The sequence below is a fragment of the Phacochoerus africanus genome, chromosome 11 (assembly GCF_016906955.1).
Source record: "Phacochoerus africanus isolate WHEZ1 chromosome 11, ROS_Pafr_v1, whole genome shotgun sequence".
Classification (NCBI taxonomy): domain Eukaryota; kingdom Metazoa; phylum Chordata; class Mammalia; order Artiodactyla; family Suidae; genus Phacochoerus; species Phacochoerus africanus.
The window spans coordinates 36,878,148-36,892,577 of record NC_062554.1 but is presented as its reverse complement, the minus strand read 5'-3'; the positions used below and the strand labels follow the sequence as shown (position 1 = coordinate 36,892,577).

Sequence of the window (14,430 nt, the reverse complement as noted above, 5' to 3'; positions counted from 1 at the left end):
ATCAGGTGAAACTGCAGACTGATCTAGCTGCAAGCAAGAAGAGGACTGAGTGGAGAACTGGGAATATTCACTCCCACAGAAACCTGAGTGTCCTTTTATGACATGCCGCCAAATTATGTGTGGAAAGCTACCAAGAGTTCAGCCTCTGAATGTCCAGTTTGTGCCCCTGTTTGTATAAAACTCTCCTTGCATTCACGTAAATGTAGCTTGGATGTGTTTTTAAAGAATTCTAAGCTAATAATAAATGACCTTGGAACGATTAAAAAAATTCACAGAAGTCTTTATATCCATCCTTAAGTACTGGCACTCGGATATTCAAATATGTTGTGCCAGAGACTTTTCCCCTTATCATAAATTTTCATTTACTAGGCTATGGCAACAGCCGTGATGAAGATTAATTACTGCAGTACATTTCGTAAAAATCTGCCCGGCTTCCTTCTGATGATGAAGGCTACCACATATAGAAAGGAACTGAAAATATATCATATCCTTAATGTCTCTTTTCTAGCTGCTCGTTCAAGAAACAGATTTGTAAAAACAATTTAGTCAAAGAAAAGACTGATTGCCTCAGAGTTCGTTACAAATATAACTGCAAGAGCGGAAGATGTCCTCTTGGATCAGAATTCTAACAACCGGCAAAGGCTGGGGACCATGAGGAGGCACAGGGACAGCCATCTCACTCCTGTTTCCCGTACATGCTTCCTTCTAAAACACACACACGTCACTTGGGATGGGTAAAAAGTTTTGGCTCCCCCAATCTCTAGTTTTTTTGGCTTATAAACCCACTTGTGAATCTGATGAAAATTTGTGACTCCTTTTCCAGACAAAGGCATAGGCGTGTCAGTGCCGCGTGCATACCCACACCATCATTTGCCTACAATTCAGTGTGTGAGAGCCCCCGAAAGTTCATCCATAGAGTCCAAGTTCAGAAACTCTGCTCTGCAGCAATTGAGAAGACATGCATAATGATTTCTCTTTTCCTTCAGTAAAAAAAGTAAACACTCATACAAGTTGGCTTAATATTATAGATCTTTCTTGCTATTAGGTTGCATGTAAAACCCTCTGTGTTCCCCTAAACCTGTGCTCAGCTTTTCTCCTCAAACTGCTTTCACTGATGAGCTTTTAATACTCAAGATCATCACCCATCCAAGCACACCGCAGTGTTCCAGCAATCTGACAAAATCAAGTTTTACAGTTTCGTCTTACTCTTCAGTAGTACTTCAAATGATTTCAAGAGAGAGAAAATCCAATCTACAGCAAAGTTGTTCATTAAAGGATTACTTTTAATAGTGAAAACAATAGAAAACAAAACCAAACAATAAGAACCAGAAACCTAAGCATGGGTACAACCTAAAGTTCTACAGGAGGAATGGATAAAGAAGTTATGGCATAACTAAATGATGTAACGTCAGTTAGGTATTAACAAATTCTATCTGAAGCAATGTGAAATTTTTAAAAAGGATGGTGTCATTATCAAAGATGGTCCTAAGAAAGTGTCAACAGTCTTTTCAGTGAAAGCACCATTGCCATGCACCATAATTAGGGCACAGCCAAGAGATGGTTCATCTCGGCCTCATGGCATCCAGAAGCCATTCGTCCGTCTTAGAGATTCCAGCACTTCTGAAACATGACAAACTCACCACTATCACTGAGTGATAGTTATTCAAAGCGGGCCTAAATGATAGAGAAGTAGAAAGCACAGGACAAAAACTGAGACTGCAAGTAAGGTCAAGCTGGGAGCTTCCCAAACCTCATATTTCTCAAAACGCCTTCCCCATCCCAACCCTTACCTCAGAAAACAACACCTTCCTTCCTCAATCGGGAGCAACGTTTCCCCCAAGACAAATAATACTGCCTTTCCCCACCTCTGTCTCAACAATCTGCCTTAGAAGTTCTCCATTCATGCTATACATCACACAGGATATCCTTTTGTTTTGTTTTTGTTCTGTTTTAGGGCAAGAGCAAAAGAGAGAAAGCCAAAAGGAACACAATTTAAAGAAAGTCAAGTAAATTAACTCCTCTTGTTATTCACAATTCCTGTTAAGTTCTGATAAAAGCTCTATGAAATTTGATAGGTCACGAACTTTGTATTTCATGAAGAAGAGATGATTGAGATTTTCTCTTGAAAGCTGCTAGGCATACTGGACCCAGGGATAAATCTCTGAAGTTAAAAAGAACAAAAGGAGAAGTTCCCATTACGACTTAGTGATAACGAACCCAACTAGTATACTAGTCGAACTTAGCAGTACTTAGCAGTAACGAACCCGACTGGTATACTAGTTGGACTTAGCAGTACTTGGTGGTAACGAACCTGACTAGTATACTAGGATGTGGGTTTGATCCCTGGCCCTCCTCAGTGGGTGAAGAATCTGGCTTTGCTGTGAGCTGTGGTGTTGGTCGCAGATGTGCCTCTGATCTAATGTCGCTGTGGCGGTAGTTTAGGCCTGCAGCTGCAGCTATGATTTGACCCCTAGCCCGGGAACTTCCATATGCCAAAAGAGCAGCCCTAAAAAGACCAAAGGAAAAAAAAAACAAAAAGAGTAAAAGGAAAGCAAGGCAGGTACGCAATAAAGTCAATATATCATCATGCTGAGCCACCTCCTTTCCACGTCTACTGCTCACAACTAGATTCACCAATGAATAGTGTTCAAGTAAGAGAAAACTGTAGCCAATACTATTTAACAATCACCTAGACTCAGTAAGAAAAATCCCTTTAAAAAAATCATCTCCTATACCTGGCATCAATAATTCTACCAATTTATATAAAATAAATAATGTGCCACACTCAGCCCCAACCAAAACCAGTTAAGAAAGGAAAATACTTTCTGGGAATTTTTCTTCCCCCCAGATACATCTTTGATTCATACACATTTCTTTTCCAGGTGAAAAGTCTTCCACAGATGACAAAGCTGACTGTAAAGCCTTAGAAGAGTAGTTGAAACCACGGAGATTAAAGCGGTTCTCTTTCTCCTTTGTGTAAGAGAGAACTTTTAAAGATGGGCAAGTTCACTTAAAAACAGAAAACTAATATCAAACTGATTTTTAAAAACAAAACAAAACCTCCAAACAAATGGGAAGACGAATGAAAAATCCTTGATCAGCTTTTTGATTCAGAGCTGTGTCAGACCACGCAAAAAGAGCAGCTAATTGTATTAGATGTGAAAATTTACTCTGTGTAGGAAAAGGTACCAATTCATGTAGATGTTTTCATGTCTAAACTATGCCAATAGTCTCAGTACAAATAATAGATGTAATTGGTCTTATACCACCTAGAATAACCTACCAAACACCCCACTATACAACAATTCTTCATAAAGCCACCTGCCTCAGCCAGAGACTGCAGTCTGTGAAGAAAAGATTGATGTAACACAGTAAGAGTCTAACCACAACATTTTCCTCTTTCCCTTTTTTGTTTGAAAAAGGTTAAGATTATAAATATTAAAAACTTAATTTGACTGGATAATGAATATCTGGAACATCCAGCTGCTTCTTTTTCATCAAATTCAATACTTTGCAAATTCTCACATCATTAGCAATTCACATGAAGATGGTTATAAGCCAAACATGATGAATGCTGCTAGATATACAAAAATTAATCTTATATTACACGCTCAGAACCAAATCTCTCTCAGCTTGTGAGGCACCGCTAAAAGGAACACTTTTATTGAAAGAAGAGTTTAATTGGAATATTGGAATATGGTTGAAGACACTTGTTTCACTTCAGAGGCCATACTCTTTAGAAGGGCAATTTACCTTTCTCCCGGCTCACTGACAACTTAAAACTGACTTCAGGTTCAGCTTGGCCATCGCTCCCCTCAGGAAACGCCTTCTGGTTTGCCAAGCACAAGTTCGGCCCACCACTTTCCCACTCACCTATCTAGCCCTCTCCCCACCGCCTCCCCTACAAATCACAGTACTTAACCTTCACCTTGTTTTGTAATTGCTTGCTTAGCTGTCTCTAACCCTCACTGAACTAAAAGCTCTGTGAAAGCAGGAAAGGCACTTTTCTTGCTTAATGTCCTACCCTCCGTACCTGCACCATGCCTGGCACAGGATAGGTACTAAAAAATTCTGAAAGAACAAATGGAGGAAATGTGACAAGAAGCCAGAGACTACAGATCAAGTGGGTATTTTTAACTCTCAAATAAATAGAATGTGATTTAAATAATGCAGAAAGTTCTTTTTCCAGTTCTTGGCATCACATATAGAAGCTTGTTAAAATATGTTCACTGTGAAAGCAGTAAAACTCTATTATATGGACTATTTGGGAGATAAATAAATGAAAAATCACTTATGATCACAAAGATAATTGCAATGTTTGAGGTCTTTTGTCCTCAAAAGGTGTTAAAGCCTATATCAAAACTCACCGAAGACAAGGACACATGATTCTGTGTAGTGCCCAGCAGACCAATGAATTCTCTGATGTCACAAAGTCCACTGCAACAATGAGCCAGATTTCCTACCAAACTGTTGCGTCGCTAGTTTAATAACAACAAATCCTAACGTCTTGTATTAACTCCATCTGTGCTAATTCCACAGTTCCAAAGGAGGAATCAGAAATGAAAGCCAAAGAGTAAACCACAGCCTGGACCAATACGTAAGATGGTTGAAGATGAGAAAAGAAGGCAGAAACTATCAAAGCAAGCCCTCTCCTCTATGTCTACTTTCAAAAATAGCAAAAACTTGGGAGCTTCCAGTGGAGTTCAGGCATCTGCTGCTGACTCACCAGCGGACATTCTTCTGTACTATGGGTAGACTCTCTCCTCTCCCTATTTCACAGCTTTGTTTCTGAGGATAAATGGAGTTATTAATGGCAGAATTCTTAAAATTCCTTAGAAGGAACTCAGGTTGTATAATTTTCTTCGTCCTTGGGACCACCTTATAAGCAAGGTATTTCTTTTTGTCATGCTGACATAAAGGAGTTGAATTTTATATATCAGAACCTCTTAAAATTTGTTTGTTATTTTTTTGCCTTTTTTTTTTTAGGGCCACACGGGTGGCACAGAGAAGTTCCCTGGCTAGGGGTCGAATTGGAGCTACAGCTGCTGGCCTACGCCACAGCCACAGCAATGTGGGATCCAGGCCGAGTCTGCAACCTACACCACAGCTCACAGCAACGTTTTAACCCACTAAGCGAGGTTTGGGATTAAAACTACATTCTTGTAGATGCTAGTTGAGTTTGTTAACTGCTGAGCCACAAAAGGAACTCCTCAGAATCTCTTTTGAATCTCAGTCTTAGAGATGACAATTCTGATAACTCTACAGAGGGTTAAGGATGGTTTAAATTCTCCTGCGGCTATGCACTGAGCTGAGGAGGAAGACAGTGGTACAAATTCTTTAAAATCCTATCAGACTTCCCTGAGGAGGAATTACTGACCCCAAGTTCAGTTGTTCTCCACTAAATCTGGCTCTCCTTTGCCGATTTCCTACTAAGTGTCTCACCAGGTAGAGACAAAAGTGTTACTTGTGCTGAATATCTATGGGTGTCACCAGAATGAAGGAAAAAGAAACACACAAAGGAAACTTTCAAAGAAATTAGCTGATTAGCTGATACTAGTAAGTTTGGGACTACTTTACTACTAGTAAGTAGCCACTTTCAAATTGGTATATCCAATCCCGTGTAAACTCATATTTGAAAACCCTAGATTTATATCCACAAACTGACCTAGAGGGAGAGTAAAGACGACGGAGAGGCTGGGACACTAGCTGTTCCTAGAATTACTGAGCAAGAGCTAGAAATGGGGCAGCAAATAAAACCTGTGAACAAGCTAGGAGGATCCTCTAAAGCTGACATCACAATATCTTAGCATCTAGTCATGTTCATAAGAGGCAAAGAAAAAAGACATAGCAAAACTGGAACAATACAGGAAAACTGTATTTGGTGCTATTATTATGCATAGCAGTAGCATAATATTATGCAGTAGCTATGCATAATAATACTACTGTCAAAATTCTAGTGTACATGGAGTACACTGGAAGACTTTTTTTTGGTCTTTTGCCTTTTTAGGGCTGCACCCACGGCACACGGAGGTTCCCGGGGGAGGGGCTGAATCGGAACTACAGCTGCTGGCCTCTGCCACAGCCACAGCAACAGCAACACAGGATCTGAGCCACGTCTGTGACCTACACCACAGCTCACAGCAACACTGGATCCTTAACCCACTGAGCGAGGCCAGGGATTGAGCTGGCATCCTCATGGATCCTAGTCAGGTTCGTTAACTGCTGAGCCATGAAAGGAACTCCTAGAATACTTTTTCTTATCCAAAACAATGTGGTCTTAGTTTACATATATCTTTATTCATTGCCATTGAGGTAATTCAAGAGAGAAGGAAAAATGACAGTATAAACAGAAACTTCACAGGCAGACTATTTATTACTCGTTAACTTACCCTAAACCCTGCCTTCTGGCCCAGGAATGGAAAACAGGTTTTATCTTGTATACCAATCCCAAGTGATTGATGAAGCCTATCTGAGAACTGCCAGGGCTAAATGGAAAGGAGTATAGACAAAGCCCATCCTGGATGAGGGATGAGGAAATTAACCACAAGGAATATGTATGGCCATCCTGGGTCTAGTCCAGGGGGTCTCAACTGTGAGGGATTTCACTCCCTAAGGGATATCTGGCAATGTCTGAAGATATTTCATGTTATCCCAGCTGGGGAGGTGCTAATAGTAAAGGATGATGCTAAACAGTCTAGAACGACCCCAAATCCCCCAAAGCAAGGAATCATCTGGGCCAGAATGTCAATGAGGCTGAGTCTGGGAAACCATGGTCTAGTGAAATCTATCCTATGATTAGTCCATGGGTGAGGTCTTTAGCCAAAGACATTAAATCTGCCTTGGGGTGGTTTTCCTGCACTACTTCTCCTAATGCCAGAGTAATCCTTTATAACTTGATTGGAGTATTAGAAGCAAGGAGTTGATTTGATTCAGGCAGATCTACACTGATCTGTCCCTAACTTGTACTGTGATCACAAATTACTTCATCCCATCAAGGCTTGTTTTTTTTTTTTTTTTTTTTTTAACCTATAAGAAGAGGGGGTTGGACTAAATAATCACTGTGCTCATACAAAGGACAAAACTGCTAGGAAGCCCCTAAATGCACTTAAGGAATAAAGCCCTAGTCGACAGTCTTGTCAACAAAAGACAATTTTCTTCAGCTTAAGACAAGTTTATCAATTCCTTGCAATCTCTGATAATGCAGTTTCTAGTTATGCATGAACTTAAAACTATTTTAACTTTCATATAAGGCTTAGATATTCCCATTTGAACCTTTGTCACTGAATTAGATGCTATGACACCTCTTGCCCCTCATCACTGCACCATGTGAATTTGGCTTCTTCCAATTCTCCCAACATCTATTCTGTCATCTCCTTACCATTTACCTACAAGGACTGGTGATATAGCTGCTTATCATTATACTTCTTTTACTCTCCTTTTATATCCTTCACCAATCAATTAATTGATACAAATATTTCAGGGCCTTTCTCTGTGCCTATGACATGAATGTTGGGGAGATGAGTAGAGGCTAGAGTTGAAAGTGTTGGTATAAAAAGACAGAGTTTGTAGCTACAAAGCTATAGGCTAAGGAAGAGGATGAAACACATGTGAATAAGATACTAGAGAACAAGTAATATTATCTAGGTTGAAGCAGGGAAATGTCACAAAGAGGGTAAGAACTGCCAGAAGAATGAAATGAAATGTCTGCTGTACATAGGTTAAGGGTGATCCAAAAACTATCATAAAAAATTTTAGAAAAAAGTCCTTATGAATCAGATACCTAATATCAGACATTATGCCAGTGACTTCAAAGGTTGGCTCTGTTTTAAAAGTATGTCAGACAGATGTGGAAAATATGGCCGAAGAACAAACTATGAGAACAAATTAAACTTCTCTTCAGAAATGTATATGTGTATGTGTGACTAGGTCACCTTGCTGTACAGTAGAAAACTGACAGAACACTATAAACCAGCTATAATGGAAAAAAATAAAAATCATTAAATATAAAATAAAATAAAATAAAATGTTTCCTCTCGTCTAAAAAAAAAAAAAAAAAAGAGTTCTCTCCAGAGAGTAAAATTACACAGAAACATTGGGAAGTTAATGATATAAAATCATATGGGTTAAGTTATATCACACTCATAGAAACAATTCTGAAAGAGGGACATTTATGTAAGAATAAAAAGGGCAACAGATTTAACTACACTGATAGTTCATCAAAGTGTGGACATGTGCACCAAGAAGCTTTCTGAAGCAGAGTCTGTATATTTACTCATAGAGGTCAATTTCTAAAGACTAGGATTATGTCCTGAACCTAAATTATTTAACACTTAATATTTATATATTTTTCTAAATCCTAATAAATTATTTTCACCTGTGGTGCTTCTTATGGTAGTAAAGCTATTATTAGTTATCTAGTCTGCAAAACTAGAAAGCTATTGTGTCCACTACCTAGTTTTCCAATAGCAAACGTCTCAGGTTTCTGGCGTTACTTGGGAAGACTGTATTTTGGACAAGTCATTTTCACTACTGTAAAATAATTGTTTGAACAAGCACAAGATAAAAATGAAGAGGAACTTTGAAAATATCTCCCTACAGCATTTGCTCCTAAGGGATGATCTTTTTGAGATCTTTTCGTAATGTTTTTGGTTAAAACTAGATTACAGCTCTTTGTGGCCTATTTTTTCAACTCTGAACTTTCCAGACTAGCACTTGAAGGGTTCCAACAAGTTCCTCTTCCCTTTAAGCATATTAACTTCATCTGCCATTAGCACCTCCCTTGTGCCTAAACAGGTTCATTAATTTCGAATGTCCAGGCAGTTCAATATTTTCAACTTTTATTTTATTTTTATTTTTTGTCTTCTTCAGCAACACCTGTGGCATATGTACGTTCCCAGGCTAAGGGTTGAATTGGAGCTGCAGCTGCCAGCCTACACCACAGCCACAGCAATGTGGGATATGAGCTGCATCTGCCACCTACACCACAGTTCAAGGCAACGCTGGATTCTTAACCAATGCACGAGACCAGGGATCAAACCAGTGTCTTCATGAATACTAGGGTTTGTTACTGCTGAGCCATATTGGGAACTCCCAATATTTTCAACTTTTAAATCAACAGACTCTCAATATAACCTAATACACAGTACTCTGAAAACAAATGCTGAGCAAGTCATTCATCACATTTCATCTGTTTTTGGCATGGCAGCAAATAAGTCCATATTAAAATGAACAGGTTCTCGTCTGAGAGAATGTCAAGGGCTGTTTATGTATGAGTTTTTCATTATTTTATGTTTCTTAATTTTATATCAAAGAATGTTAAGTATAACTGCCCTTTTAAAAAATTCAGAGATAATTTTTAACAATAATCTCCACAGAGTTCTTCGACGGTGAATCAAAATAAAATCTTACCTCCGTCTGCACTAAACATACCTTAGAGCATCACATACTTAAGCATAAAGGATTCAGAAAGAGAGATAAGAAAAAGGGAATAGAATAAGCAAGAGAAACTACAACCGTGTATCACACTTTATCTGTTAGCAGGAATTACAGACACAGTAAAAGGCCCCTAAAATGAGAAAAGACTGAGACATTGTCTCCACACATCTTCTGAACTTATTAAAAGGAGACCTGCTACGAATGGTAAAAACACACCTGATTTGATTTCCCACATCATCACTGTCTGATTCTTCGGAGCTTCTATACTTATCAGGATCTGGAAGTGTGCTTGGATCAAACCCATCAGTGTCATCGTCACTCCAATCGAGAAAAGCTTCCTCTTCATCTTTGGCCTAAGAAAACACAAGAGAAAGCGTGGTTTCAGAAAAGAGCTGATAAACAATCAGGTCTTATTTCTAACGCCAAATAAATACCCCAATTGAGATCCACAAATTAGAAGCCTTCTATTCTGGTGGAAGCCTCTGTGACTTTCAGAGCCATGATCACTTGTGCTGAGAAAGAAAACCTACATCATTTCAAAAACAAAACAAAATATGGTCAAAAAGTAAATAGTTTAAATCCCTTAAATGAAATATGGGGAAAAATTGAGAGTTTAATTACTTCCCTGTAAATCAACTATCAAGGAAATAAAGTATAAAATAGTTTTCGTGTTCCTGGCATGATGCAAGTTTCAAGACTACCAAAAATATCAGGTGAAAATATAAAAGGCCAGAAAAAGAGTACAGAAACATGTCTCATCATTTTATGATGACAGTAAGTCTTAAAATAACAATCAGATCTGTTCAAGCTCATTAACGGTGGCGGGGTGGGGGTGGGGGGCTTCTAAACGCAAATTAATGAAAAAAATAGGATGAAGACCAAGATACAGAAAATGCAGTAACACACTGAAGAAGTTGGGAACTATTTAGTTTCATGCAACTAGGCAGGTAAGATTTTTTGCTTTTGTTTTGCAGTGATTTATTTTTGTCAAAGAACAAAGTAACAGAATGTTAAAATAAATTCACTACATATTTATGTACTGAATAACCCTTATAACGAATTTATTGCGGGCAGATTGGTTTTGTCACCTGATAGATGCTAGATGAGAAATTACAAACAAGCACTGTCACATGTGTTTATTAGATTATAAGCAGTAAGCAGGACCAAAAAAACAAATTTCTAGATGAATATCTCTTAGTTACCATCTTTATGGTAACTATAATTCTTCTTCACACCATATGAGACAAGCTCCATTGATTCTTTGACTTCAAATATTTAATGCTCCCAGGAACTGAATAACAACTCAGAACAGCATAGCAACTGACTGTGCAGGCCCCTGCTGAAGTCCCCTAACACTTTCTGAACAGCTCTCCCTGGATAGCCTCTAACATAACAAAAGGAAGAAGAAGTAAAGAAAATAAGGATTAGTCACCACTGCCAAAGTCCTTTATGGCTTTCCAGGTAAAGTTTCCTGCTAAAAATAAAAGGTCTGGAAATAAATATCAGAAGGGAAAAAGAAAAGGCTGCCATTAGAGTTTTAAGCAGCACACTCAACAGCATACTATTGGTCCACTTGAAAATAATCAAGGATATCAACAAAAATTGAATGTCATCATACACTCAAGAACACCAATCTCCCGGGCTACAAAATATTTCCAATTTTCCAGTCTGATGCTTTCAGAGGTATCTGCTATCTAAAGGTGGAAACCAAAGCAATTCTCAAGGTTTTTTGGTCTCGGGGTACTTTTATGCTTAAAAAATATGAAGGACTCCAAAGAGCTTCTGTTAATGTGGATAATATCTATTGACATTTACTGTATTATAAGTTAAAACAAAATTTTAAAAAATTCATTCATTTAAAATAAGTATTACTCTACATTAATATAAACAGTATTTTTATGAAAATAGCTACAATCTCCAATACAAAAGAACTTTATTTTACATTTCTGCAAGTCACTTTAATGTCTAGTTTAGAAAAAGATATCTGGATTCTCCTATCTGCTTCTGCATCAATACTTTCTGGTTAAATAAATGAAGAAAATCTAGTTTCTCAAAGATGGGGGTTGGGAAAAGGAGAAGTACTTCAATGGCTTTCTTTTTTTAAAAGAAAATATAGGTTTCTTGAGGCAAGAAACACTGTTAACACAGTGGGCTGACTCCTCCTGACCAGGGAGAGCTGACCTTGGGCTCCTGGTCATGTCTGTTTTTATAACCCGGGGACAGGAGAGGTCTCAGGATACACCTGCTGACCTGCTGACTGGCTGGGGAAAGAGGGGTCTTATACACTTGCTGGTTGGCTAGGCATGTATAAAGCCCCTATAGGGGTGGAGTGAGGAGCAGGCCCCATACCTTTCCTAGTAGGGGCTGGAAGGAGAAGGCCAGGTTGCTCAAGGGAGGGAGGGGGCATTACAATGAGATGGGTGGGGCGATAACAAGGTGCTGGTAATTCTCTGGTTCAGAGGCTTTGCGTTCAGTCTCCTTGATGGGGCCTTGAAGTCCCACATTCCCCCTCTCTTCTTGAGGGCTCATGTCTAACTGCCTGCCTATTTCCCTCTATGGCATCTGGGAATCCAGATTACAAGGGAAAAGGGAGCAATGATGGCTCTGGCTGCTTAACAGCCTTTTAAAATAAATTCAGTTACTCTTTGATAGTACAGTAAAAATTGATGAATGATAGCTTCTTAAAAAGTAGTTGCCAGGAGTTCCCTTGCGGTGCAGCTGGTTAAGGATCCAGCATTGTCACTGCAGCACCTGGGTCCCTGTTGTGGCATAGGTTTGATTCCTGGCCTGGGAATTTCTACATTCTATAGGTGAAGCAAAACAAAAAAAAACTTGCAAGGTGAAATCTGAAGCCACTAATAATACACTTGCTGTAATCTGCTACATTAAAACCCACTGGTCTACTTTGCAGTTTGAATAGATATTTTGCCTGTGAATGATTTCACAATGTCATGTATTAGTCATTTGGAAAATAGTAATTCACTAAATTATGCGTATCTTCCTTATACAAATCTTCAAATATTCCACACTTCACTATATACTATTTTTTAAAATAACATTTCTTATAGTCACTGTCATTATCACTTAAAAATTACTTTCAAAGTATTGGGAAACTATTGGCTGATACAAGATTTCTAAAGTCAAATATTGGAAAGTATCAGTGAATATAAGCTTTCCAGAATTCTAACTTTTTCTTCAAAGCTTGAATTTTATCATTAGCAACAAATAATTTCAGTTTTTTCCTTGAAGTATAAGCAACAAGTGTCATTTTCGTCTGGATGTTTTCAAATTTTTCTCTTTATCTTATAGCAGTGAGATTGTGGTGTATCTAGGAATGGTTTTCTTTGTGTTCATCTTTCTTGGAGCTCTGCAATCTTCTTAGATCTATCAATGTTTTTCACTAAATTTGAGAAGCTTTTAGCTAATATTTCTTCAAATATTTTTATGCCTCTTCCTCACCATTCCCTCCACGATTGCAAGAACATCTATCTTAGTCTACTTCACAGTTCTCTTAGGTTTGGTTCATCTTTCTTCAATCTTTTTTTCTGTTCTGTTTTTTTTGTTTTGTTTTGTTTTGTTTTTGCTGTTGCTTTCTTTTGACACTGCCAAACTGTTCCTTAGCCACCTAGCAGAAATTTTACAGTAATTGTATCTTAAGGTCTAAGACCGGGTTTGTTTTTGTTTTGTTTATAGTTTCCATTGCTCTGGGAGGCTCTCTGTTTATTCATACCTATATTTTCCTTTAATTCTTCAAACATATTTCCCATTCTTTTAACATACTTAAGATAGCTTCTTTGAAATCTTTGCCAAATTCAAATCTGGGCTAAGAGTTTCTATTGATTGTCTTTTTCTTGGCCATAGATCACAATTTCCTGCTTAACTGCATGTTAGTATTTTTGCGGAAAACTAGACACTACAGGTAATATATTATAGAAACACTGAATTCTGTCAGGTTTTTCTGAGGATTACTGTATTTCTATTCTAATAGGCAGTTACTTTGCCTGGATTCAAACTGCAAAATCTCTCTATGGTACTCAGCTACTTATATCTCACCTCCGTTTTATTCTTATGGCTTCCAACTGATGCTTTTTTAGCCTGGTTTCCTATGGGTCTTCCCCCAGTCTGTGAAAAGTCACATTCAGCCAAGGACTTAGGCAGAACTGGCCTCACTTTCTCTGTGATTTCCCTGCTTCTTGGGGTTTCTCCTAATTTCCAGTTGCTCTGTTGGCTCCAGGATCTGGACTCTGACACAAGCAGAATGTTTCAACTAATTGTATTTTAACACCTAAAACTATTTAATATGCTCCTTTAACATTTACTATAAAGCAGGTGGCCTTCACAAAGTATCTACAATATGATAGAAATAAATTAGGAAGTTAGTAGAAATACCTAACTCAATATTGCACTGTACATGTTTATCTATTTGAAGGAAAACAGTAATTCAAAATGATGAAAATTTACTTTTAAATGGGTAAAATATTACTTGGATTTTTGTTACAATGACTCTCCTGTAGTTGATGACATTCAAGTCTTGCTATTTCCTAACCTATGACTGCACTGTTGATGCCAGACCATATTGTCTGTGCTGTATTACATTCCTAATTCATGACAATGACAAAGAAATTTAAGTTGGCAATCACTCCTTTTAGAAATAAAATTTCAACCTAAAAGTGTAGAGATGATGGAAGAAAGACATTTTCACATTGATCTTTTTTGTCTTTTAGTTTATTTTTTGAATGGTTAGAAATACGTAACTATAAAATGTATAACCTCTGTTAAAAAGTATAATGTGCCTTTAACCTATTAAAAATAGAAGTACTATCATTTAAAATAACCATAAAGCATAAACAAAAAGCACTAAGTAAAAAAGGTATTGCTGTAATGAAAACACTCTGAGAAAAGTACTGGGTTTATCTTTTAGGCAAAGGTCTAGTTTAGAAGTATGCTCTTTCTAGTTTTATAAGGTGGCAAAGAAAATGAACATTCTAGCTGTTG

At 37.8% G+C, this 14,430-nt stretch overlaps 1 protein-coding gene across 1 annotated transcript in view; it reads right to left on the bottom strand.

Annotated features, from left to right (window-relative positions):
• DDX10 (DEAD-box helicase 10) overlaps nucleotides 1-14,430 on the bottom strand; it is a 266,513-nt gene that overhangs the window by 18,401 nt on the left and 233,682 nt on the right. Inside the window, exon 17 of the mRNA XM_047752198.1 lies at nucleotides 9,652-9,788. Within this exon, the coding sequence (XP_047608154.1) occupies nucleotides 9,652-9,788 (137 nt within the window). The remainder of the gene's footprint in view (nucleotides 1-9,651; nucleotides 9,789-14,430) is intronic.